At 39.2% G+C, this 27,611-nt stretch overlaps 3 protein-coding genes across 3 annotated transcripts; 2 read left to right on the top strand and 1 right to left on the bottom strand.

Moving 5' to 3' along the window:
* The first annotated feature begins 109 nt into the window (after window positions 1–109).
* On the top strand, window positions 110–20,705 carry Prp6 (pre-mRNA processing factor 6). Its single transcript, XM_090111661.1, has 17 exons — window positions 110–341; window positions 3,259–3,318; window positions 4,616–4,739; window positions 4,834–4,964; window positions 5,209–5,468; window positions 5,724–5,984; window positions 6,564–6,757; window positions 13,827–14,097; window positions 14,324–14,460; window positions 14,598–14,675; window positions 15,960–16,176; window positions 16,870–17,033; window positions 17,577–17,753; window positions 18,089–18,222; window positions 18,577–18,727; window positions 19,324–19,434; window positions 20,052–20,705. Exons 1-17 carry the CDS (start codon window positions 247–249, stop codon window positions 20,274–20,276), a joined length of 2,790 nt encoding a protein of 929 aa, XP_089967787.1. The 5' UTR covers window positions 110–246; the 3' UTR covers window positions 20,277–20,705.
* A 641-nt stretch (window positions 20,706–21,346) lies between these two features.
* On the top strand, window positions 21,347–23,224 carry LOC149901118 (uncharacterized). Its single transcript, XM_090111689.1, has 2 exons — window positions 21,347–22,705; window positions 22,962–23,224. Exons 1-2 carry the CDS (start codon window positions 21,477–21,479, stop codon window positions 23,197–23,199), a joined length of 1,467 nt encoding a protein of 488 aa, XP_089967815.1. The 5' UTR covers window positions 21,347–21,476; the 3' UTR covers window positions 23,200–23,224.
* A 1,082-nt stretch (window positions 23,225–24,306) lies between these two features.
* LOC149901117 (uncharacterized) lies at window positions 24,307–27,042 on the bottom strand. The gene is made up of 6 exons (XM_090111449.1): window positions 26,892–27,042; window positions 25,947–26,116; window positions 25,279–25,827; window positions 25,071–25,183; window positions 24,810–24,953; window positions 24,307–24,523 (listed from the first exon to the last, which is right to left on the bottom strand). The coding sequence occupies exons 1-6, from the start codon at window positions 27,040–27,042 to the stop codon at window positions 24,376–24,378; spliced, it is 1,275 nt and encodes a 424-aa protein (XP_089967575.1). The 3' UTR covers window positions 24,307–24,375.
* Window positions 27,043–27,611: the final 569 nt, after the last annotated feature.

Raw genomic sequence — 27,611 nt, 5'->3', positions numbered from 1 at the left:
GTATATTCTATGATCAATTCTAGCGAAAAACTAGTTAATATTTAATAATCTGTGATTCTTATCTGACAAATGACAATTGACAGTCGACAGATTACAAACTGAAACAAATGTCAAACAATATTTGTATCGTATTTATATTTTATATTTTTGTCTCAATATCGTTTTATTTGATAATATAAAGTAAAAACTCAAAAATAAGTTCATTCAATATTTGATATTCCTTCTATTCTAATTACTACATCCAAAATGTCTGTGCCACCACAAGCATTTGTAAATAAAAACAAAAAGCACTTTCTTGGTATTCCAGCTCCTCTTGGTTATGTAGCTGGAGTTGGTAGAGGGTAAGTTATATGTTATTATATTAAAAATTCACTTATTAAATACAATTTACTCAAAATAGCAACTTGGAACCCAGACGGTCTGTCTCCAAAAAAACATGAAGTTGAACTTCTATTGCACTCACACCAAATTGACATACTTCTTGTGGCTGAAACACATTTCAATAATAATAGCACTTTTAGAATAAGTAATTATGATGTATATGCAACTAACCACCCAGATGGTACTGCTCACGCCGGTGCTGCTGTTATAGTCAAGTCCAACATCAAACATCATGCCCAACCTAAATACAGAACAGCCCACTTGCAAGCAGCCACCATCTCGATTGAGGATAAAATTGGAAATTTTAATGTGTCTGCTGTTTACAGTCCTCCTAAGCACAAAATAACAGATGAACAGTACAATGAATTTTTTAACACACTTGGCACTCGATTTATTGCCGGCGGGGACTGGAATGCAAAAAATGTTCATTGGGCTTCAAGACTCACTAACGCTAGGGGGAGAGAACTCAAGAAGAGTATTGACAAAAATATGTTAGGAACCATCTCTACATCAGATCCTACCAACTGGCCAAGTGATTCGAAAAGATTGCCTGATGTTATTGACTTTTTTATAATGAAGGGTTTATCAAGCCTATTCCATCACATACAAACATGCCTGGACGTTGACTCGAATCATGTCCCAGTTATACTAACCATTGGCATAGATGCTATTAAAGTTTCAAAAAGTATAAAACTTTATAATACACGCACTAATTGGAAAAGGTTCCACAAACTGGTTAACAATAGGCTTGATCTGAAAATACCCCTGAAGACTGAGACAGATATAGATGAAGCTACAAGAATTTTTACCACAACAATACAGGAATGCTGCTGGACATGTACTCCCAACTTACCGAACCGCCTACCTCAGGACAAGCTTATCTCAGAATCCATAAAAACAAAAATATTGGAAAAAAGGAGACTGAGGCGAGTATGGCATACAAGTAGACACCCAAACGATAAAAAGAAACTGAATAAAGCCGCCAAGGACCTGAAAGCTCTTTTATCCGAAGCCAATGATGCATCGATGCAAGCTTATCTGGAAAATCTAACAAACACCAAAGCCACAAATTACTCACTTTAGAAGGCATGCAAAAACTTTGACCGGCCACTTCATCACAAACCACCAATTCGAACTCAAGGCGGGAACTGGGCTAAATCCCCGCAAGACAAAGCTACAGCTTTCGCAAATCATCTTAGTCAAGTTTTCCAGTCAAACCGAACAGAATATGACGATGATGAAACGTATATTGATTCAGTTCTCATGCAGGACTACCAACTCGATCTTCCTCTAAAACTAGTAACTCCTAAAGAAATCCGTAGGAACATTACAATCATGGACGGTAACAAAGCACCAGGGTTTGACCTCATTGATGGAAAGGTCCTGAAGGAATTGCCACGAAAGGGAATAGTATTTCTTACCTCATTATTTAATGCTATACTGCGAATAGGGCACTTTCCTGATTTATGGAAAGTCTCGCAGGTCATAATGATACTTAAACCTGGAAAGCCTGCTCATGAATTAACCTCATACCGACCGATCAGTCTTCTGCCAACTACATCTAAATTATTCGAGAAATCTCTGCTCCATAGACTTAATGACATCCTTAAACAAAAATCAATTATCCCTGACCATCAATTTGGATTCCGTAGTGAACATGCCACATTGGAACAGGTCCACAGAGTTTGTAGAAGCATAAGAAAGTCCTTTGAAAAGAAAGAATATTGTTCATCTGCATTTCTTGACATACAGCAGGCTTTTGACAAAGTTTGGCATAAAGGTCTATTGTACAAAATCAAAAATTTATTACCACATACCTTCTATGGAGTTTTGGCATCTTATATATCCAATAGAATATTTCAAGTAACAGAAAACGAATGTACATCAGGCTTCTACAATATCCTTGCTGGAGTACCACAGGGATCAGTACTTGGACCAGTTTTGTACACCCTATACACATCCGATATTCCAAGAAACTCAGATATAGTAGTTGCGACGTTTGCAGACGATACAGCGTTACTTGCATCACACAAATGTCCGATGCAAGCATCCCAAAATCTACAAAAGGCACTGAATGAAATAGAATCCTGGATGAAAAAATGGAAAATTACTGCCAGTGTCACTAAATCAGTACACGTGACCTTTACTCTTCGCAAAGATAACTGTGCTCCTGTAACACTAAACGGTACTCAACTTCCCCACTGTGATACTGTCAAGTACTTGGGCATGCATCTAGATCGTCGGCTTACCTGGAAAGAACACATTAAAAAAAAAGGGACGAAATAAATTTAAAATACAGAGGACTCCACTGGCTTCTAGGTCGAAACTCAAAATTGTCCATGAACAACAAACTCCTCATTAATAAAACAGTTCTTAAACCAATATGGACATACGGACTGCAACTTTGGGGTGCAAGCTGTAACTCTAATATAATGATAATGCAACGAGTTCAAAACTATATTCTCAAGCAATTATCAGGTGCTCCCTGGTTCATCAGAACAGAAGAGGTCCACACTCTATTGAATATACCAACCATCAAAGAGGAAATATGTACGCAACATTTTTCATACAAAGTGCGATTGGGAAAACATCCAAACCCACTTGCTACAAAACTGCTTGACCCTGAAAACGTGCGTCGACTCAAAAAGCGACGAGACATTTTTGACTAGTCAACACTGCCGGCTACCAAGCCCGATAAAATAAAGGGTGGACTCCAATGGGAGCAGCATCCTTCCTGCCATACGCGCCTTCAACATATCCGCTTATAGTCTAGCGACTGATCGCAGATATAATAATAAATAAAAAAAAAAAAAAATATTAAAAATTCATATCTACTGAATTCATGAAATGCGATAATTTACACTGTATATTTTTCAGCGCCACAGGTTTCACTACACGATCTGATATTGGTCCAGCCAGAGACGCAAATGATGTATCGTAAGTAGTAATAAATAAATTACAGTTTACTTCTACAATCTTTATTTTAATAGAGAAAAATATGGTATTTCTTTAGAAATTTGCGGCACGAGTTAAGGGGGGGGAGAGGACGGAAAGGGAGGGTGGAGGTAAGGGGAGACCCCTTATAAAGTGGGGGGGTGAGGAAACCCCCCCTTCTATTTTTTTTTAATTTTTTTGAGATTATATTTATACTAGCTTACCGCCCGCGGCTTCGCCCGCTTTGACTTAAACCTAATAAATTATATACTAAAACCTTCCTCTTGAATCATTCTATTAAAAAAACCGCATCAAAATCCGTTGCGTAGTTTGAAAGATTTAAGCATACAAAGGGACATAAGGATAGAGAAAGTGACTTTGTTTTATACTATGTAGTGATGTAGTTAGAAATATAACAAAGATTATGGGCTTTCTTGACTGCTCCGGCGCTGCAGAACGTGGCGCTTGCCCCCGTGTACCTCGTTGCAGGCAGGAGTCTCCTCAGCACACGCGGGCGCCACGCTCCTCCGCGCCTCCAACTTTTTTAATACACTCTAGTGTATGACAGACAAGTACCACGTGGAATCGGGGTGGACAGATTTGTTTCTGTGATTAACAATTTGTGTGCAATATACATACAATAAAAACATTTTTTTAAATAATTATTTATTCAAATCTTGTAATTGTATACATGTTTGATACAATTTACAATGGCAATGAATGGACCCATTTTATTTTTTTCCACCCATCGTCTCCACATACTCTATATTATCACCGAAGTTTGCTGGGTGGTTATAGCTGTTATCTTTTTTAAAAAATCTTTTTACATCATGCCACTGGGTCTCAAATGGGTCAGAGGCAATAAATGGGTTGTCTGGGTCTGAGTGATTACCTTTTTTATGAACATACCCATATTGCCCCAAACAATCATATGCTCGCCAATAATCCGTATGAATTGTTGTCCCCTCAGCAACATGCTTTTGAATGAACTATGGTTTTTAATATGTACATTAAGACATTTGTTATCTCTTTCAAACACAATTCTTGTAGTTTTGTCAATGTAACTCAAACAATTTTGAACATAATCTCAAAAATTAAAAAAAAAGATTTCTCTGTAATTACACGTTTCCGCACGAAAAGCCGCGAATGTATCTTTGGGGGCATCATTACCGATCGATAAAAATTAAAATCGCGCCGAAATTCGTGCCGCACGTTTCTAAAGTCAACCCAAAAATATTATCTCTTTGTAATTAAAATGTAATATTTTCAATAACCTGAATTTTTTGTTTTTATTTCTAAGTGATGATCGCCATGCACCACCAGCAGCTAAACGCAAGAAAACAGAAGAAGAAGATGATGATGAAGATTTGAACGATTCTAATTATGATGAATTTTCGGGATATAGTGGCTCTCTCTTTTCTAAGGTGCATTTTTTAATATTAAATATGTTTTCATGCAAGTAATTGTTGTTTAAAATTTATATTGTATTCTATTTTATATTTGTTATTACATTTACAGGATCCATATGATAAAGATGATGCTGAAGCTGATGCTATTTATGAGTCTATTGACAAAAGAATGGATGAAAAAAGAAAGGAATACAGAGAAAAACGTTTGAAAGAAGACTTGGAAAGATATCGTCAAGAAAGGTAATATTTAGATTATAAATAATAATTAGATTTACCACAAAAATAATATCTAAAAAATACTTGTAGATGAATTTTAAGCCAACTTTTCAATAAACTTCTTTTCTTACAACCTAAAGTATGTTTAATTGTACAACAGATACAATTCAATTTTTTTATATTTAACAAAACACATGTAAGTTTATTTTTAAATTTTATCTTCAACCATTTCCCCAAATTAACCTACTTATATTGAAAAATGTTTCAGGCCCAAAATCCAACAGCAATTTTCAGATCTCAAACGTGAATTGAAAACAGTGTCCGAAGATGAATGGGCCGCGATACCGGAAGTTGGTGACGCTCGTAACAGAAAGCAGCGTAACCCTAGGGCTGAGAAGTTCACACCTTTACCTGATAGTGTGTTGTCAAGGAACCTTGGAGGGGAGTCGACGACTTCTATAGATCCTGGCTCTGGTCTAGCGTCTATGATGCCTGGTGTCGCTACACCTGGCATGTTGACACCTTCAGGTATTCTAAATACTATTTGTATTTGTGTGCAATCTTATTATAACAGTTAGAATAATGTCTTAAAATATCTCTTTTTCAAAATGTTTTCTTAGATAAAATAAAGAAAATAATGATCTCAAAATCTTATTGGCAATAATACATAATATGCATTGCATTGGAAAACTAAAGATATAAAGAAATGATCAATAACTACATTTTATAACTTATTTTACCTTTGGAATCTATTTTATAATTATTTAAACAATTATCTTCTAGGTGATTTGGATTTAAGAAAAATCGGACAAGCAAGAAACACATTAATGACAGTGAAGCTATCTCAAGTATCAGACTCAGTCACTGGTCAGACAGTAGTAGATCCTAAAGGTTACCTAACAGATCTGCAGTCTATGATCCCTACATATGGTGGGGATATCAATGATATCAAGAAGGCTAGGCTTTTGCTCAAATCTGTGAGAGAAACTAACCCTAATCATCCACCTGCGTGGATTGCTAGTGCAAGGCTGGAAGAGGTTACAGGTAATGTGATAAATTAGTCTTAATTATATTTGTGTTCTATTGTAATTGCTGTTATTGTCACAATATGACTTAGGGCCGATTTTTCAATGCTTGGATAAAACCTATCCGTCCAATAAAGTATTACACGATAATATTAAAATGTCACGTAAACTGTCAAATATGGGCAATTAGAATACGTTTTTAAAATGGTAGTTTTATACAATAATTGACGAATAAGTATTAACCAAGGATTGAAAAATCAGCCCTTATTTAGATTATCATATTTGTGTTATGAATGATTGTAGGACTATTATCACTTGAAAGTAATTTTGAACTTTTTGTCTGATAATTCATCAATAAAAGAATAATTCTTCTAAAATTAATAAAACTGAATCTTAAGGAAACAGGAAAACATTGGAATAACGGCATAAATGCCATTACTGTAGAAATATTTTGACTCTTATATAACATACAAACACATACAGTTTTATTGCGCCTGGTAAATCTTTTTCCTTCTATTACACATTTAAATATTACTTATTATTAAAATTTCCTGTCTTTAACGTGTTAAAAATAATTTATTTATGATCTCAATAAAAGGCAAAGTCCAAGCCGCCCGCAACCTAATAATGAAAGGTTGCGAAGTGAACCCCAGTAGTGAGGAGCTCTGGCTAGAAGCGGCTCGGTTACAGCCCATAGACACGGCCCGAGCTGTCATAGCGCATGCGGCTAGGAACTTGCCGCACAGTGTGAGGGTGTGGGTGAAGGCAGCTGATCTGGAGCAAGAGCCTAAGGTGACCATAGATAATATGTAGACATATCACATAGAATATAGAATGTTGTGTAATCTATGAAGTGTTAGCTCACAGTCTTATAATGAAAGACTAAAAAGTGAAGTTGATCTGGAGCAGGAGCCTAAGGTGATAATATGTAGCCATAGATTATAGAACACCTGTAATCCCTTTAACAACATTTTAATGTTAGCTTGAAAACTCATGATAAAAGGCTGAAAAGTGAAGTTGATCTGACTGACTGTTGAGTGACGATGACCATAGATGATTTTATTATTAGCCTTTGTTCGGACTTTACACATGTATGTAATTACATATGCTCGGTTTGATCCATTTTGCGTGTCCGTTTGCCAGTTTGCAAAGGCCTCCTCCAATCTCTTCCATTCGGGTCTCTCTATGGTAAAGTCTTTTTTTTTTTTTTTTTTTTTTTTTTTTTAACGTTGGGAAATGCTTTTACGCATCCCCCTCTACAGTTTTGCTGTATGAGGGGGTATGTGGGACTCGCAGGAAGCCATACCCACTAAAACCCAACGGTGGCCACCGTTCACCTTCGGCGACAGGGGTTAACAGCTAGGCCTTATACCCCCGCCGCCTACGTGGTGAGTGCCGCAACTTGGCGACCCGACCAAGCCCATAAGTTGGCAATAGGTGACGGCATCAAAAATGATAACGCCACTATATTACCGGGCTATCCGCCATCTGTCACAGGGGGGGCCGGTTTACTTGCAGCGAGCATAACTGTAGTATGCTCGTCTCTACGTAAACCTCCCCCTGTGTTTGTTCTCATTTAATTTAAGGCTGACGTTCGACGTAGAGACGTCTGCGTCTGCCTGGTTTACGTCGGCGCAGAGGGTCAGCCGCTGGGTCATTTTCCCTAGCCCTCTCTGCGTCCTCCTTTGCCCTCATAATAGTTTCGCAGAAGGCCACGACCCTACTCCAATTCGTGTCGCCAGCGACCATTAACTTAACGAGGCCTTGCAGGGTCAACTCGTTTTGGGTTCCCAACAAACTCTCGAGAGGCCTTCTTTCGCTTGTCCATGCTGGACATTCCACCAAGGTGTGTAGGGCCGAATCCAACTGGCTGCTGCAGTGGTGGCAGGCGGGGGCCGCTTCACGCCCTATCCTATGCAGGTAGCTGCCAAAGCATCCATGCCCCGACAGCACCTGCACAAGACGGTAGGTGAGTGACCCCCACCGTCTCTCTACCCATTCTCTCAGCACCGGGCTAATCGCGTTGAGAGTCCAGGCCCCCACGCAGGACACATCAAGTTCTTGTCGCCATTTTTGGAATACTTCATCGCGCGCTTCCCGCTTCCAGGCTTCGAGCGTTTCTGGGGGCAGCTCTGAATCCCTACTTCTTGCCTCCGCTCTGCGCCAGTAGACCTCCGCCAGGGCGGCCGCTTCGAGGTGCCAGGGTGCAGTTCCAGCTATAACGCACACCGCGTCGTAAGAAACGGTGCGGTACGCCCTTGCAACCCTTATAGCTATCACTCGCTGCGACCGCCTCAGCACGATAGTGTTACGTGTTAAAAGCTTATCAGCCCATATCGGGCACCCGTACAGCGCCTGAGAGCGCACAACGCCAGCAAAGAGTCGGCGACATGCCCCGCTTGGCCCCCCAATATTCGGCATGATACGGCAGAGAGCCGCTGCCGTGGTGCTGAGCTTTGTAGCCAGTGCCGAGAAGTGAGCTTGGAATGTCCATCGCGGATCGAGAACCAGACCGAGATATTTCAGTCTGGGCCCAATTCGGATGGGCACCCCACTCACCACTATCTCCTCCCCAGACGGTGGAGCCCTCCGATGTCCATGAAAGCATATGGCTTCTGATTTTTCAAGTGCTACTTTTAGCCCTAGACTTTTAATTTTGGCGACAACCTGTGCCACTCCAGCCGTAGCACGAAGTCGTGCTTCTCTAAAGTCACGCCCAGTAGACACGACTAGGGTATCATCGGCGTAACAGATGGCGTTTACACCTTGCGGCAGCACTCCTTGCAGCACGTGGTTGTATCCGATGTTCCACAACAGAGGCCCCAAAACAGAGCCCTGTGGAACACCGCATGCAACCCTGTGGCTACCCCAGCCATGTTTTTTCGGAAAGGTAATTTTACGTCCACCAAGGTAAGACAAGATGATTCCTCTGAGATACGGCGGTAGGCGATGTCGAGCGAGGCCGTTTAGAATTTTGTCCCAAGGCAAGGTATTAAACGCATTGGAAATATCCAAGGATATTGCCAGTGCAACCCCACCTTGGGAAACGCACCCTTCGCAGATGTCGCGCAAGCGGGCTATGGCGTCTACTGTAGACCGTCTCCGCCTAAAGCCATATTGCGCTTCCTCGAGGTCCGGACCCGTTAGTGCCAGATGATTTTGGATGCGGCTGGCAATTATACGCTCGAAGAGCTTGCCAGCTTCGTCTAACAGGACAATCGGCCTATAGGCTGATGGAGAGTCGGCCGGTTTGCCACTCTTTTTAAGCAGAACGAGGCGACCCACTTTCCATCGTTCTGGGAACCTCCCGTTCTTAAAACATTCCGTGAGTAGTTCGCAGAATCGTGGGGCCAGTCCATGTGAGAGGGCAAGTGACCATACTCTTCCATGCACGCCATCGGGGCCCGGGGCGGTAGTTTTCCTTTTCAGGCGACCCACCGCCGCCTCCAATTCGGTTAAGGACACGTCCGGAATAGGCCCCGTGTAGGTCGACTCCCCCTGATCAAAGCATCGATGTACGCAATCAGTTGTATTTCGACTTGGGAAAAGGGTAGACACCACCTTTTTAAGCAGAGCCGGCTCCAACCTAGCTGTTATTGGTGGAGCCCAAGGACGTAACTTGTTCATGACCAGCCTGTAGGGGCGCCCCCAGGGGTCAAGATTCAGTGTGTCAAGCAGTTCGGCCCATGCCTTCTCCTTCGCGGTCGCTATAGCCTCTCTAAGGGTCTTTTTTGATTCTTGGTATAAGGCATACCGCTCAGATTCTTCAACAATGGAGTAGTCTGCCTGCCTCCTCCTTCGTCTATGTTTAGTGTATCGGCGTCTGGCAGTAACACAGGCCGATCGAAGCTGTGAAAGTTCTGGTGACCACCAATAAACTTTATTATGAGGCGGACATGGTTTTATTCTCGACATTGCGGCATCTGATATATGCGTCATTGTTGCCGCAAACCATTCCGCCTCAGTATCCACGTTTATGGCGTCCGGTTTCGGACACCAGGCACTGACTATGGATGCTAGTTCCAACAGGTGCCTATCCAGGGTCTTGAGGGACCATCTCGGGCCAGACTCGGCAGACGCAGGACTTGTGTTCCTATGCGGATTGGATTTGGGTGGAAAGATATCAAACCGGATGTATTTGTGGTCCGACAAAGTCTCAACCTCTGACAAGACCTTCCAACCACGAGCCCGATGAGCAAGGTTGGGGCTCGCAAACGTGACATCCACGACTGATCCCCCCTGCATGCGCACACATGTGTTCTCATTGCCCTGGTTTAGCGGGACCAGGTTCTGGGCTGCGAGCCATTCGACAAGAATGTCTCCGCGAGCATCCGAGGCAGAGGAACCCCACAACGCGGATTTCGCGTTTAGGTCCCCGGCAATGACAACTTGGTGAGGACGACCCCATTGGATCATGGAGTTTACTTCTCCCAAGAACGCTTCGAACTCAGCAAGCGTCTTGTTTGGTGAGAAGTAAACCCCAATGACAACCATGTCAGTTAGTTTCACGGCAACACATCCGTGACCTTTCATGTGCGCACAAATTTGAGGTGATCCGTCTCCTTGTGTTATGATTAGGGCAGCAACTTCGTCGAGATCCCCGACCCAGTTGTCCCGCTCAGATAGAACTGCATAGGGTTCCGACAGGATTCCGATGTGTATGGACCACTGTGCCAGGCTCTGCATCAGTAGATCCTGAGCCCTGGCACAGTGGTTCAGGTTGGATTGCAAAATCCGTAGCGCCATCCTATACTTCGATGGTTTCTACTATCTCCATGGTCGCTCCGTCTGCCTGGGAGCCTGCAGTGTGTCTCTTAGGCCGTGTCTTTGGCGCTCTATTATTAGGGGCAGCGCAGCCATCACCGCCTAAGCGATGGTCCGCTTTTCTGCCTGCTGCTGTGCATACTGTGCAGTTCGGCTTGGCGGTACAGTTGGCAGCTTTGTGGTCTGGCTGCCCGCAGCGGTAGCACAGATGGCTGCGATCACACTCCGAAGTGCAGCGGTTGGCCACGTGCCCGACTTCCAAACATCGAAAACATCGCATCTCTCGTGGTGCCGGTACACTTACCCTTGCCGCTACCCATCCAACGAGAAAGCGTGTTTCGGTAAGTTTTTTGGCCACCGTTACAGGGCAGTTTACCCAGGCTGCATAGAGTCCAGTTCTGTCTTTCCGTATTTGGCTAATCCGTATTTGGTCAACCAAGCATTCTCCCTTTGAGACAATGGCGTCTTTCAACTCATCCGCTGTCACAGACGCGTCTAGGCCCGATATGCGAAGGTCTGCCATTTTGACTGGTCTTGAGACCTTGATGGCATTGTCTTTAAAAAGGGTCTTCAACTTGTTTGCTAATAGATCAGCTTTTTCTCCGCTATCGGGCCCAGGGATCTGGATAACTGTGGCTCCTGTGACCGCCTGGCGAAACTTCACGCAGTCTATTCCGGCCTCCTTGAGGTCAACTTTAGTTCTCGCTTCCTTGATAGCCGAGGCATATGTGACGCCGTTAGCCTGTGCCTCTGCTGATATTGTCAAGACGACTGCGGCAGATCGTGGAGCCTTCAGCATACGTTGAGATGGTTTGGGTGTTTGGGTCTTACGTGTATCAACCGTAGTTTTTCCGGACCCAGCACGTAGTGCCTTGTTCGCGTCTGATCTGCCCTTCCTCGTCACCACTGACCAGCCCTCGTCAGAAGGATCGGCCGTGGGCGCCGTTAGGGTCTCCGCGTCGTCACACGAGGGAACTACCGTCGCGGGAGAGAGAGCAGGAGTAGAACCCCCGGCTCGCAATTCCACCGCTCGACTCTCATTCCCAGATCCTTTCCCTTTCTTCTTTTTCTTCTTATTACCTCCCTCCTGTATTTCGGTCTCTTGCTTTTCCTGCGCCACGTTCTGTGCCAGCTTAGAGAGCGCCTTGGTTTTCTTAGGCCTTGGTCCCGTATTCTTTAAGACCTCAGGACGACTGTCCTGCCGGGGTTCGATATCTCGGCTTCTTCCTCCCTCCGTAGAACTGGAGAGGTGTTGTCGCCGCTGCGGACTCGCTCGTGGTTGCAAGTTCTTCAGCCGCGTATCGATGAGCTCTCCTAGCTTGTGCACCATTCTAGCCTCGAAATCTTGAGGGATCTCCACCGGTTGCGCAGAGCCAACAGAGCCCCGATGTATGAGCAGCCGCAGCTCCCGCATTTCACTTTGGATAACGTCCAGTCTTATGCGCAGACGCTCATTCTCGGCGCGAAGAGCACTTGTTTCTTCGGTAAGAGTCCTCACAGCGAGGGCATCAGCGTCCTCCCTAATCGCCTTGGCGGCGCTTCTCAAGTCGGCTACATAGGTCGTCTTAAGGTGGTTGGAAGTTTTGGCAATCTTTTCGACGATTGTTAGATTTGCCTCTATTCTCTTCCTAACCTCTTCTGTCGCAGTATTGGCACCAATTGTGTGCAACGCTACGGATGGTGACCTCGCAGTTTTTGGTTTTGGGTCTGCCGAGGTGGATGCTCCGGTTTCCGTTTCAGATTGGGCTTCTTTCTCCACTCTGTGTGCCTTGCGGAGACCTGTGCGAGGTCTTCCTGAGGGAGATGGGATGGTAGTATCGCTCGAACTTCCGTCTTCCAATCGTGAGCGTTTTCGGGTACGCCAGAAACGTGACTCTTTGCCTGGGGTGCACAGAGCCTCTCGGCAGGCCAGGGGACTCATGGTTACCCGTGAGTTTATACTCGCCATGGAGTTAGCGGAGTCTGACTCCGCGGCTACGTCTGTCATCATATAAGAACGATTGACAGTTCCTCCAGCTTCAGTGGGTGTAGTGGTAGCGCCCGATAAACGCTCCAATACCACACTATATCTTCCATGTGCCGATTCTCTCGGCAATCCTCCTCCTTCTACTGGTTGGGGTTTCATTGTGACTGTACTTAAGTCCCACGAGTATGGGGGAAATATATGGTCCGCCCGAGTGGTGCCCCCTGCACCCGGGTAACCCTGTTACACCCCGGAGGGCGGGCGGTATCCGGGGGTTGGCCGCTCCGACTTGGTCCTCTCGCCAAGCCACCTACCACTCACCGGGAAGGCAGGAATCCGACGTCGCGCTTAGGCCCCGTGGGGCGCCCCAACGCCGAAATAGAGGGGTTTTTTATTGAGGTCACCTTCCTCTCGGGCCGGCCGGTCAAAGCGAGCCCCCTGGTCTCTAACGTGCCGCTAGACATGACAACGTCACACGCTAGAGGTAACAGTTTGCCCGACGGGGGGTCAAAACCCCACTACCCAGCAAGAGACATCCTCCCGCTGAGTCCGTCGCGCCGCGGTACGCTGACCGCCATCCACCGCTGCATTGCAGCCTCTGGTCTTCTAAAGACCCCCTCGGCAGTACACGGTGTTCTTCTCGCATACAGGCATATTCACACGGAGGATCGGATACGGCGACACACCACCGCGCTCCTGTTTACCATGCCTACCCCTGGGCCACTTCCCGTATGGTTTTATTTAAAACGAATCGGGAGCGGCACGTGTTTATTCCATATTAGCTTCCCCAAGATGCTGGTTTGCAACCCAGGTACTGAGCCCCCCCGCCACGACAAGGCTTGGAACGATGGGGGGGTCTATGGTAAAGTCTATACTATAGTGATTGTTTAAAAAATATTTTTATTTATTAGGATTTTCTGGCACTCTTCCATGTACACTAAAAAAAAAAAAAAAAAAAAAAAAAAAAAAAAAAAAAAAAAATACTACTAAAAAAAAAAAAAAAAAAAATTGCATTGGTAAAAAAAAAAAAAAAAAAAAAAAAAAAAAAAAAAAAAAAAAAAAAAAAAAAAGGTTTTTGCACACTGTACTTGTATAGCTACCTTTTTTTATATCATTTCAATTTCTCATCACCAGGCAAAACGTCGCGTATACCGTAAAGCCCTAGAGCACATTCCAAACTCGGTCCGTCTCTGGAAGGCAGCCGTTGAATTAGAAAACCCCGAAGACGCGCGAATATTACTCTCAAGAGCTGTAGAATGTTGTCCCACTAGTGTGGAGTTATGGCTTGCCTTGGCTAGATTGGAGACATATGAAAACGCAAGGAAAGTGCTAAATAAAGCCAGAGAAAATATACCTACAGATAGACAGATTTGGGTGACTGCTGCTAAACTGGAAGAAGCGCATGGTAAGATAATTTTACTAATTCTTGAGCAAAATTAGGTATATGTTAAACAGATTTTTAAATTTAGTATTCAACAGTAGTACAATAAATAATAATATCGTTAATATAAAGAAATTAACATTAATCTATGATTAAGCGAAACTCAATTTTTCCAACGTCCAATCAAGAATTTTTTACGGTTGTATTCGAATGAGTCTTAATAATTTCCTACATAATTTTTTTTTATCAGGCAACACACACATGGTGGAGAAAATCATAGACCGTGCGATCACATCGCTGAGCGCTAACGGTGTCGAAATTAATCGCGAACATTGGTTCAAAGAAGCAATGGAGGCCGAGAAATCTGGGGCTGTGCATACTTGCCAGGTAATATATTTAAAATTCATGAAAATATTTAATTTATAAAAAAAAAAATAATGATCATATTTTGTCACCCTAAAATGTTATTAATGCAATATAAATTATTATTTTATGTGTTATTGTATATAAACACTTTTTTTCAGGCGATTATTCGAGCTGTCATTGGACATGGCATTGAACCTGAAGACCAAAAGCACACTTGGATGGAAGATGCGGAAGCGGTAAGATTTTTTATTCATTCACTAGCGGTCCGCCCCGGCTGCGCCCGTGGTACATATTTAAGTTTTCTCTACATAAGAACCATCCTCGTACTTCAAGGAATATAAAAAAAAGAATTATCGAAATCACGCGTTTACGCGTGATGCCGTGACCAAGGAAAACAGGTTTCATTTTTATATATATAGATTTATTTTAAATTTGGTATATGATATAATATTTTAGGGACAAAATAACGTCAGAACGCGTCATGCATATTCTACACTGCCATAACGCGGCGTGACGCGTTTACATATCGGCTACAACACTATGTTCGCTATGTCACCTTTCTATGATTGTCGCAACTGCAACTCGAGCGTTTTTTAGAGCCATAACACAGATGTCTCGTTGTGAACCTTTTACTGTGACCACGACGCCTTGTGAGCAAAATATTATGCTCAATGAGCAATTTTTGTCTATGAGGCTATGAACCTAACATTCAAAAAATGTTTATTAACACATTGAGTTACTATTATTACTACGTATGGAGACGACACCTTCTACATCACTTATGTTCCGCTCAACATAGGTCAACCGGCCTCACTGCACTCAGTCGCGTATGGTAGCGTTCATGTCTTGTTTGTTTTAAAGCAAAAAACCAAGAAACTCATCAAATATGCCATCGAGTGTGTTGCAATATTGCACTCATAATTCAAGTAATGCGGCAAAGTGCAAAGAAATAACTTTTCATCGGTAATTAATTAGATAATCATTTTTAAAACTTGGTTATAGCAAAATTTTTGGCGGGCGCCATTTTGCGTTATTTGTCATAGACTAAAAATTTAAGAAACCGCATTGGGTATGAAAGATGTTTAGATAGTAATATTAGATGACGTTAATTTTTATAGTGAAAAATAATAATTTTACACATTTAGAAAAGATTCTACTGTGGATATTATTTGAAAAAAGGTTAAATCATGAAAGATGAAAATAAATTACCTACGTATCAATTTTTTTTTTGTTACATTGATTGGTTTTAATTGAAAAGTTTTAAATTGTTAAGTTTATTAATAATTTATTAATTAGATTAATTATATTTTTTTTGTTACATTGATTGTTCTTAATTGATAAGTAATAGGCAAAATATTTACAAAGTTTCGCCTCTATAGCGGTGAGTCGATGACATCGCTTAATCTATGACTCACAAGCCGCCCCGCGCCGCCGCGCTTGCAGCACAGATTTTGTTCGTGGTGTCTCCTCTATACGTAGTAACAATAGCTCAATGTATTAACACAATGATCTGTCACCAGTGCGCAAACGAAGGCGCGTACGAGTGCGCCCGCGCAGTGTACGGGTACGCGCTGTCCGTGTTCCCGTCGAAGAAGTCCATCTGGCTCCGAGCAGCGTACCTGGAGAAGCAGCACGGCAGCCGCGCCAGCCTCGAGGCGCTGCTGCAGCGGGCCGTGGCGCACTGCCCCAAGAGCGAGGTGCTGTGGCTCATGGGCGCCAAGTCCAAGTGGCTCGCCGGTGATTAATATATTTAATCTATTAATTGTTAGGCCCCTAGCACAGCGCAGACGACGCATTTTTAAGGAGCGTCGTCTGCGCCGTAGATGCCGATGCGGACGCAGAAGAAACAAACTTTGAAGAGCGCGGGCGCGCGGGAAATAATTGTATTTCGTTTTAAGAGAGACGTGTGGCACTCGGGGACTGCCGCGGTAAAGCTATTGCATAGCATGCCTTCAAACCACACCTCCGAGCCCGTCGGAGTGGGGAGCGTGAGGTTTTTCGTTACGGAATTTCTCGATTCGGTCCCCGCGCTCAAGGCCCGCGATAGAAGCTATGCAATGCCTTAAAAACTTTTTTATACATCGACCGCTTTATAGCAGAAATAAAAAATAAATAATCGCTATTTACGTGGTCACTACGAAAACAATTGTTTTAGAATTTCAGGTTTGAAGTACGCCGTGTGCTTAGGGCATTAAAAGGGAATGTGATGAACTTCTATATACCCATTAGGATAAATGACAAATCTATTTTTATTTTCTTGTGTTTGATTTTACCCGAGTATAATAATATAATGAATAAATCGCGTTTAAAATCCGTTAAAATCTTAAATTTCTAATTCAATTTTTTCCGGGTCGCAGTGCGATTCGAACTAGTACAATATTATAAAGCAATGTTTCGTCGATTAATAATTACAAAATATTCCTCTAACAGGCGACGTACCTGCAGCAAGAGGTATTCTATCCCTCGCTTTCCAAGCGAACCCGAACTCGGAAGAAATCTGGTTGGCCGCTGTCAAGCTCGAGAGTGAGAACAAAGAGTATGATAGAGCGAGACGGCTGCTCGCTAAGGCTAGAGCGTCTGCGCCCACGCCACGGGTGAGTCTATGGTTTTTGTGTTCTTAATTTGAATTTTTATTATTTTCACGTTCATCATATTGTTATGTTCTTTTTTTAATTAGGTATTCATAAAATTTTCTATTACAGAGACAAATAATATTTTTAATATTTATTTCCATTTTTATTATTTGCTCTGCGCTTTCTGACTTTACTGACGCTCCGCTGTTATAATTTATTTTGATTTCGATGTTATTCGAGCTCTAGGTAAAAATAATCGCCTGGAATGCATCGGTATATAAAAAAAGCTCCGGGAGTGCCGGCAGAAGTGAAAACTTGATTATTAACGTTGAGCATGTTTGATATTTTGGAATGGTATCCGTCTTACGCTTTTTCGATCAGGTCACGTGTCCTGACGCAAGTTTAAGATTTTATACCCATTACAGAAAAAGTGCTCAACGCCGCTAAAGAAGTTTTCACTTCAAAAAAAATGTAGTGATGTTATAACGCTTAAATATCACCAATTTTCACGTACAAACGTTAGGTATAACTAAGCAACATTAATAAATTACAAATCATTACCAGGTAATGATTAAATCAGCAAAACTCGAATGGGCACTAAACAACATGGACGAAGCGCTCAAACTTCTCGACGAAGCTATAAAGGTGTTCAGCGACTACGCCAAGTTGCACATGATGAAGGGACAGATCGAGGAGCAGATGGGCAAAGATGATGACGCGCATAACACTTATTCGCAAGGGGTGAGTTTGGGATATAATCTGTTAAAAGTAAAGGTTTATTTCCGCTAGGACATACATACATATTTGAAGCAGCAATAAGAAATAATGAGCATACAAAAAAATTGCAATAATATTACTATAAGAGGAAAACAATTATTTAATTAGGAATTTAATTGAGAACGTCTAGAATAAGGCAACGCATACGATTGTTCATTTTGCACTAATCTAGAAAAAAACTAAAAAAAAAATACGAGCAAATTCCAATTTAAGAACATCAATCTCAATTTATCGGCCAATTCTATTGTCAAGTATGTATATGCATTTTTATTTTACTTTAATTTGAATTTGCCTCACAGCTGAAGAAATGCGCAACATGTGTACCAATGTGGATTCTATTGTCGCGGCTCGAAGAAAATCTCAAACACGTGACCAAAGCAAGATCAGTATTGGAAAAAGCTCGATTACGGAACCCTAAGAATGCTGAACTGTGGTAAGTCAAACTTAATATTGTAAGGTGAAATTTTGCATGTTTTTAGCACCTTATTTCGTGGCAGTAATGATGAAACTAATAAATTTGTTATTTAACAGTTCTCTGAATACATGCAGGCAGAGTTTGTTTTCAGACAATATATTTTTTAATGACATTGAAAGTATAAAGTATTGAATACAGTCACATTTACCTTTTAATATGACGAAGAATTGTAGTTTCCTTATTTCAATTAGTGTTGCATTCATTTTAATTAAAATTAAATTCAAGTAGTGTTGTTTTCATTATAATCCTTTAATCCTTTTTTTATCTATTTTCCTTCTCATCAACATCGGAAATAAATATTAAAAATAACAGGTTAGAAAGTGTACGCCTAGAACGTCGTGCGGGCGGCGTAGAAATTGCACAATCGCTAATGGCGAAGGCATTGCAAGAATGTCCCAGCGCTGGCCGTTTGTGGGCAGATGCTATATTCATGGAGTCCAGACCGCAGAGGAAGACTAAAAGCGTGAGTTTATGGTTCCTAATGTTATAGAGATCAATTTTCTTTTTATTTTTACCTTTATCAGGACCACAATGTACTAAGGGAAGGGACTGGATTTCTTAACACAGGCTATGCCTAGCAAGAGAGCCAGAGCCTCATAACCAATATTGTATATCCTAAAGGTGAAATATAGATTTATTTTATTTTATTTCTTTTTTTATTTTATCGAGAAAACTTGGGTGTCGTTTTATCACAGGTCATATTTCGACAAGTTAGAGTTTGTGCGCTCAGGACGTCGTGCTATTGGCGTAGATATTGTCATGGCATGAGCTAGTTGGTATACATAAAATAAATTCCACCTTATTCCCTTCTAATAAAGTCGGATTTTGATTGGGTTAATGCTAATTATATAAAACTAATCAATATCTAAACAATGTCCTCACCAATTAATTGAAATTGATATTTTTGGTTTTATGGCATTCAAATGCTTTATAAATATAAATTTAGGCATCCGCCCCGGAATGGCGCATAAGGATGCGGGTTCGAGTCCCGCCTCGTGATCGAATTTTTTCTATTCTTTATAAATTTATATAATAATTAATTATTAATGTTTGCTACAGGTTGACGCGTTGAAGAAATGCGAGCACGACGCGCACGTGCTGCTGGCGGTATCTCAACTGTTCTGGACCGAGAGGAAACTGAACAAGTGCCGAGAGTGGTTCAATAGGACGGTACGTTATTTTTACGTTACATTTAATTATAAAAAGAATTGGTTGTTTGTTAAGTAGGTTTACGATCGAGATGTTTACGTGATAACATAATGCAGTGGCAGCGCTCGAGATGAGACGGGAGATCGGTCCGTCTCTCTCTCGTTATACCTGCGATCGCGCTCGTGAGGTTTTGGTGTGACACAAGTTTCTGAACATGTCACCCGACAAAAACGATTTTAAAAACGTTATCACGTCAAAAGGGACATCTTGCTCTGGTATTATATTATACTTGTTACTTTTTAGTAAATGTGAAAATGAAAATGATAAAAACATAATTTTGTTACTATGATAAAGTGAATTGAATATATAATTTTAGACGAGTTGAAAGTGCTCAAGCCGTCTAATTTTTTTTTAAGTGTTAACTTCTTATGGGAGGGTATACTTTACGCTTCGTTACGTAACGCGTTACGGCGTCAGTCTGTCTGACCTTCCCTACCCTCATTATTTTAACTTATCACTTCTACCGAACGTCCCAACACGCACACTTTTTTTTAATTGAAATAATTTAACTTTTGCTCTATATAACATTTTATTGACGCGTTCAATTCATATTCAATTTATTCTTATAACAAATACAGGTAAAAATCGACCCAGACCTCGGCGACGCGTGGGCATACTTCTACAAGTTCGAACTACTGCACGGCAACGAGCAGCAACAAGAAGATGTAAAGACTCGTTGTAAAGCAGCGGAACCGCATCACGGTGAAAATTGGTGCAAAGTCTCTAAGGAAATAGCTAACTGGTGTTTCAGTACGGAGCAGATATTGTTGCTTGTTGCTAAAAACTTACCTGTACCTACGTAGTTTGTTGAAGTATTTGAAGATTAGGTTAATTGTAGAAGTTCGAGTTCGAAGTTCGCTCGACTGCACGGCAACGAACAGCAACAAGATGATGTACATTGTAAAATCTAAGGAAAATATTTTGTTTTATTTTTCCCAAAAATTTGAAAGTCAAAATGTGATGTCTAACATGTTAATGTAATGGAGAGTTCAATTCGTAATAAAGATATGGAATTAGTAAAAAATTGCAATTTAAAGCCACTGCGTGCTTTAAGTTTTGAACAAGCACAGAAAAATATGTAAGTATTAATCTTTAATAAATTACATGTTTTAATTTATATAAGTCATAATATGAGATAATTTACAAAGACGTATAGGTTAATTAGTTAAGCTATTGATGTTTATTTTAATTTAGTCGATGTATATTAAGGATTAATAAAATATTAAAAAGTACTTAGTTCTTTTATTTGGTACCTTCTGTGTTGTTCCTTCAGCTACTACAAAGAAAATAAAGGTATTTCATATAACGTGAAAATATTTGGAATATCTTGAAATTTCATAATACGTTTCACAAAATTACAAAACACCTTACTTCAAGCATTAGTAGTACCGCTCAAACTCAAACTCAAACTCAAACTCAAGCTCGTACTATTATTTATATGTATTATGTACAAGTATTGTATTGTAATCATAGTTCACTTTTATTTTTATGAATTTCAAAATTTCTATGGCCCTGATTAAAATGAGCCCCGTGTTAACTTGTTTTAAAACGAAGTAAATATTTAAGGGTTAATACAAATTTCTGCAACAATACAGAATACAGCTTATCCACAAAAATGCATTCTTCGCTAACGCTGCCTCTATATTTATAATTTATAAGTTTTATCCGTTTCGCATAAATTTTTTTGTTATAATCACGTAGTTACTATTTTTATTAACGTATAAAAAATAACAACGAGATGAGATATCAAATTATACATCTATTTATGCGTCGTAAGGTGTAAACACCTTTTAGAAATAAAAGTTCTATAAATAATTTTCGGGTTTGTGTGTTTGAATTATAAACGGGATCTGGCGGAATGCCAACAGCGATGCGAGTGAGTGCGCTAAATAGCTCGGAGAAACACGGATTTTAATTTCTCTCTTTTAAACCAAACTTGCAGCATTGTATAGTTATGCTAAGTACGTTATAGTGAAAGTGCAATATTGTAAAGTGCCCTGAAAATGTCGCCAAAGTGTCCGATACTGCCGTTACAAGAGATCACACTATCATTAGTGGCTAGACAACTTATTCACACCTTGTCAAGGATCTCTACAGATGAAGATGTCGCTCTATCGTTTACGATTGTTTCGTCTTACTACGAAAGTATGGGAGTGACGAGTGATATATTCCAGGACCTTATCAATCTAATATTAAGTTCCGATTATTTGGATCCGTCCGTTAGATACTATACGATGAAGTTACTGCTCAAAGAAAATGTTAAGAGCTTAGCCACGGGTATGTTCCCGTGCCCTTACTACAGGAAAATCCTAGAATTAATCGTAGAGCAAGGACGCCATCTCACGGCTCTAAATTTAAAAGGCGTGTGGGTGAAAGATGAACACTTACCGTTGATGTATGACATAATTAAAAATTTACCCAATTTAACTGCTCTAAATATACCGTACATGGCAAACGACGAAATTCTTAAATGTATTGGAGAATATAATAAAGTATTAAAGTTGCTCGATGTGTCTGGTGAAACGGATATCACAGAAATAGGGATCGATGCTATGTTAACTGGCCATCCTCAACTCGCTCAAAGTCTTTCTGTCGTTAATATAGGAATGTATGGGGAAGAAAATGTAGACCACACTGATGTAGCTCTTTTTATCCAGAGACTTCCGAATTTAACGAATTTAGGTAGTTATTCTTATGTCGGTAAGGCATTAAATTACGTGTACAACAACGATTGCCCTCCAGGATTTAAAACGAAATTACAATATGTCCATGACGTGCAAACGAATGTAAGAACTATGAGAGCAATAATAGCCTTGTGTCCTATGATAGAAACAATTTACTTGGAGGAACCTGACCAAGGTATACTGCAGCAAATAAAGGACTTAAATTACCTAAACAAGATCAAATTAAATAAATTCCAATGCCACGAACTGCATCAACTGCTTGATAAAATAGGATATAAGATAGTAACTTTGATGTTATCGGGCTCAACGGGTTCTTTTAACTTTACAAGAATAGCCGAAACTTGTCCTAATTTAGAAAGTCTCGAGTTTTATCAATGTCAGACGGCGACACACGAAGAAGAAGTGCCATTCAATAAATTGGAACACATTGAGATTATTCAAGGAAATTTATCAAGTACATGTTTAAAGTACTTGATGACTGCAACTCCTAAGCTTAAGAAATTCATAATTGGAGATGAAATCAGACTTGATGATAACGATATGGCAAGGTAAGATAATGTTTCTATTCTTATAGCTATTTGCAACTGTGTATATAAATATTTATATTTGCTCTTTCGCACGATATTCTATAAAAACCAAATATTTATTATTATAAACGATATACCTAAATGACATATGAGAATGATAACTTAATCTGCAGATGCTGTTACGAGATAAATAGATTCCGTTCATATCTTACAGCAACTACGAAAATAATACAATTAGTATGTACTTGTATTTGATAACAATATAATTCTGTTTCAGAATATTACGCCGTTACAAATTCCCGAATTTAGAAGCTCTATGGTTTCCGCATGCTCCGAGACTCACACGAGACACCGTAGAATTGTTGATGGAATGTTGTCCCAAACTCCAAAGTTTGGGTCAATTGAGCGGCTGGCAATATACCCCCGATGACATGATGCTTATGAGAGCTATTATTGCCAGCACAAATACTGATTTGATCCTATCCCCTCTTGGTATATTCCAACAGGGCACGTAAATTAACAAACTACATACTTAATATTACCTATTATTAATTTATGTGCATTATTTTTAATTTAAGTTTTTGTATTAGTCCGGGATACATCGCCCATTTTTGCAAGTGATTACTATCAAGCTAATTTTTCGTGAGTAGCTTTATTTTGATGAGATGCCCAATAATTTCATGTACGAAACTCTCGATTGTGGTAGCTTACAGAGGTAACAAGGATAAAAATTTTTGATTTGACGGTTCTCAAATATTTATTACGCAATTTGTAGGACAATATGTCTGTTGAATTATATAAGTATTAAATAAGTGAAAATAAAAAAATCAGCTGGTTAGTAATCATTTATGATGACTTCGTTATCGATACACATTGGAAAGGGGGACTCTTTGATCAAACCATAGATTTTGTAGGACAAATATTTTTTCGAATAATTTAGATAATTATCTTGAGATTGAACAAAAAAAACATTCAGTTAGTAATTAATATTTGAGAACCATCAAATCAAAATATTTTATCCTTGTTTCCTCTGGTAGCTACCACAATCGAGAGTTTTGTACATGAAATTATTGGGCATGTCATCAAAATAAAGCTACTCACGAAAAATTAGCTTGATAGTAATCACTTGCAAAAATGGGCGATGTATCCCGGACTATATAAGTATCTAGCACATAAGTGTGTGTGATGGATATTTCAATTTTAATAATTTATTTTATTTAGGTATGCTCTATGAACCGGGTGTAATTAAATGTATTAAAACATATATTTTTTATTCATTTGTAGTATAAGTAGAAAATTTAACTTCAAGTAATATCAGCTATCGCTATCGTATGAATAATTCTTCAGTTCTTAAATAGGTTATCTAGAATAGCTAGGTTCTAAAATTAGGATTAGGATTTTCAAAACTGTTTAAGTCATTATCCATGAAAGAATGCTCATCTTCAAAAATATAGTTAAAATGTGTTGTGTGTATTAAAGCAATGGCGCAATAGGGAAAATAACTTCATAATAGTACATTATATTAGTTTTCTGTGGCCTAACTATATTCATTCATCACAAAACTCAAAGAAACAACACTTTAAAAACATATTTTATTTATAAAACATAACTAAGGTCTAAAACTAAATCACTGAGTATTGTATGGTACTGTTCAAAATCCTTTGGTTTCATTATTTTCCACGCCCTTATCACTATTTATCTGTAAGCGAATCGTTTTTTGGTACATTTTCTTGATCTGTGGAGGATTCGCGCGACGATTTATCTTTTGGACGACCTTTTGTTTTTAATCTCATTTTATACATTTTGCATTCGTCTGCACATTTCGTTGTTATGATGCTCCTGGAAAAAAAATAAAGAGAGGACTTAAGTTCCACTACCTACTTTCAAAAAGAAAGAATTAAAAAGTAAAGTGAGAATTCATTTCTAAATTTTTTAGATACGCTAAAATTTATCAGGATCATGGCAAATAGAACATATTGTATGGAATGTTACGATTTCATAATCGAGTCAAATGTTGCTAATTATTGCAACCGCGATCTACTTCCCTTATTTGATCACTTATTATTATAACACAAAAAGTAGTTTAAAAAGTTCTCAAATAAAATAAACAACCATATGCGCTTACCGAACTAGGTTTTCCTTCACTTTAAACCTTGATGTTATTTCTATGATAACATCGGACACAATCTTCGGATCCAAGCACATTTTCGCGGGCTTATTTTGAAAAGCTGGTGACCGCTTGCCAGTTAGCGAATGTGTTGCCAGTATTCTAAACACAAATTGAACATTATTAATATTTTAAGCTTCGTACAATGTACAATGAATTTTCATTTATACTGTAACTATAATGACTTGAATAAAATAGTATAATAAAAATATTATTTACCGCCTTGGAAACGTAGCCAATAATAAAGTTCTAGTAGCAATCGTGTAAGACTTCCAATTTACTTTTCTATATTTATCTTTATGTATCAGAGTTTTTCCACTTCCAATCGGAATCTGAAAAATAAATATTAAGTAAATAAACATAGATTTTAATATTAAACTAAGTAGAATGATGTTTAACAGTAAAATTATTATTCTTTGTTACATACCCATTCCTCTTTACTATTTTCTTGACCACGAGGTGAACCTGAATTAGAGCGAGCTTTAATGTATTTGTTTGAAATTAATACATTATCATCAGAACGATTAGATTCCTCACTTTCGCTTCTATCGCTCTCCTCCGGTTCATCATAAGTTTTTTCTTTAACTTCACTTACTTCATTCAAAAATGTTGTATTGGCCTGTTGTGGAGGTCTTAATGCGTTAAGCATCGTAAACAACTGTTGAAAGGTCGCATTGATTTCTATAATATTCCTTAATGTCACGTTAACAGTTCCATTAAGAACATTCGATCGTGTAAACATATTTTTTCTTGTTGAATCAGGTAAAGATTTGTTGACTTTGTCCTTAATTTCTTTGTATTTTCTTTTACGACCTTTGTTCGGATGATTTCCATTCATTTGCCGCTCTTGTAAAATGTTTACCACTGCATTCGGTCTATGCACTGGTGTAAGTACTTTTTTACTGTGTCGAATTTTCACTAATTGTCGTACGTATTGTGCCATTTCATTTGTGTTACTATTATTCTCTTTCTCAGTCTGAAATTAAATATGTACTTACTATAATAATTTTTGACGATGATAAAAAATTTATATATGTATAAATGTTGATTCCGCCATATCTTGCATATCACGTTTTGATTGATAAACCTACTTACCCTGTTAGATTCATCAGAAGAAGATGATGAACTTTCGTCAGTTGGAGCCCAAGATGAAGCGCTTTCAGAGAAATCTAGATCTTCATTTGGAAGACTGCCTCCTGCACCGGAGTCATTATTACCGTTACTAGCTGCAGAGCCTCGTGGTCTTTTTATTTGGGGTCGGTTGTCTAGAAGCAAGAAGTACATAAGATAAAGTTTGAAAATAATACGTAATACCATTTTATTAGTTATTATTAGTAACATTATAATACATAATTAGTAGGTTATTTTGAAATAGGTACATGTAGTTTAAGATTTTGTTGTTTTTTTGTTCTCTTGCTGCCTTGACTACCTGGATTTCTACGAACCACTTCGCTCGTAGTAATTAGAAGGGAACAATATATATTATTATTTATTGTTCTTATGAGACTTTATAATATTTTAAATATTATTTTATTGTAATTGTGAAGCGAAGTTTATTTATATCGGAAATCACATACATAATATTATGTGGGCTACATGGACTTAATTGAATTAAAAATTACAACGCTGTCTTTAAAAAAAAATCACACGTATAATAATAATTATGTTTGTATTTATAGAATAGAATTCTCCATTTTTTGGCGTCGACAGAGGGTTTCTAAGCACCTGCACCGTTATTATTTGCTAAGGGGGCAAGCTTTATTTTTGAGAAAGAAAACCATTAAATACAATCCAAACCAAAAAACATAATAATATCACTTAAATGTAAGGTTAAATGTAGAACTTCAAAAGCGATTGGCCTATTGAATCAAATGACTAGATCCAAGTTTTCGGTCTATAAATAAATTTTAAAATACATACATTAATACATTAAAATTGTTCTAAATCAAAATTTGCCAATCGAGTCGATTAATTCTTTACATAACCGTAAATGAACCGCCAAAATTTTTAAAATGAATGACTAAAAATCACGTGACATACCTTTTGGTTCCGTTTCCTTCCCACTTTCTTTCCGGTCCGTAGAAATACTGAGGTTTTTCATATCGTCACTGACTTTCATCCCAGAATTTCCACCACGATCTGTACTCCAATCAGCAAGTAACCACTTTTCAATTTTAATTCTAGACGTCATATTATCCCTTACTATCCTCAAAGACGCACTGTAAGTAACTGAAGCTACCTAAATGCATTACAAAACCCAGGTAAAAGTTTCATTGCACCCTTACTGCAGTCATTATTATATCCCCCGCCCTTTTCGGCCGGAACAATACCGTTTCGCCAACCGCCTGAATGATAACAAAAAACGCGGCCTTTTTGCAATCCATTTCTAAGTAAGTTTCTAAATAGAGATTTACAATTCTTTGAACTAATAATATATTCATTGTTGTTCTGTTTTCTGTAATACTGCAATATCTGGTGATTCTTATTATTTCTTATCGACGATTTAGACTTTATATAACTACTCTATTGGAAATAGTTGGAATAAATCTATATATGATATTTAATATGTATTTTATTTTCACATTGGAAATAAAATTGAGATCTTTTATCTATTATATTTTAAACCAAATTATCTGACATAAATGGTACATATTTAAATAAAAGAAGTGTGTGCATTTCTCCACTAAGCATGATTTAATTAGATTTTTTCGTGTAAATTAAACTACATGCCTTGAAAAACTTCCATAGGTAACTGTAGGA

Source organism: Colias eurytheme, chromosome 17 (genome assembly GCF_061535395.1).
Source record: "Colias eurytheme isolate Ceu_HAF_F1 chromosome 17, ilColEury1 Martin Lab GWU primary, whole genome shotgun sequence".
In the NCBI taxonomy this organism is placed as follows: Eukaryota; Metazoa; Arthropoda; class Insecta; order Lepidoptera; family Pieridae; genus Colias; species Colias eurytheme.
Note: the sequence above shows the minus strand (reverse complement) of the source record. Positions and strands in the feature narration are given on the sequence as shown.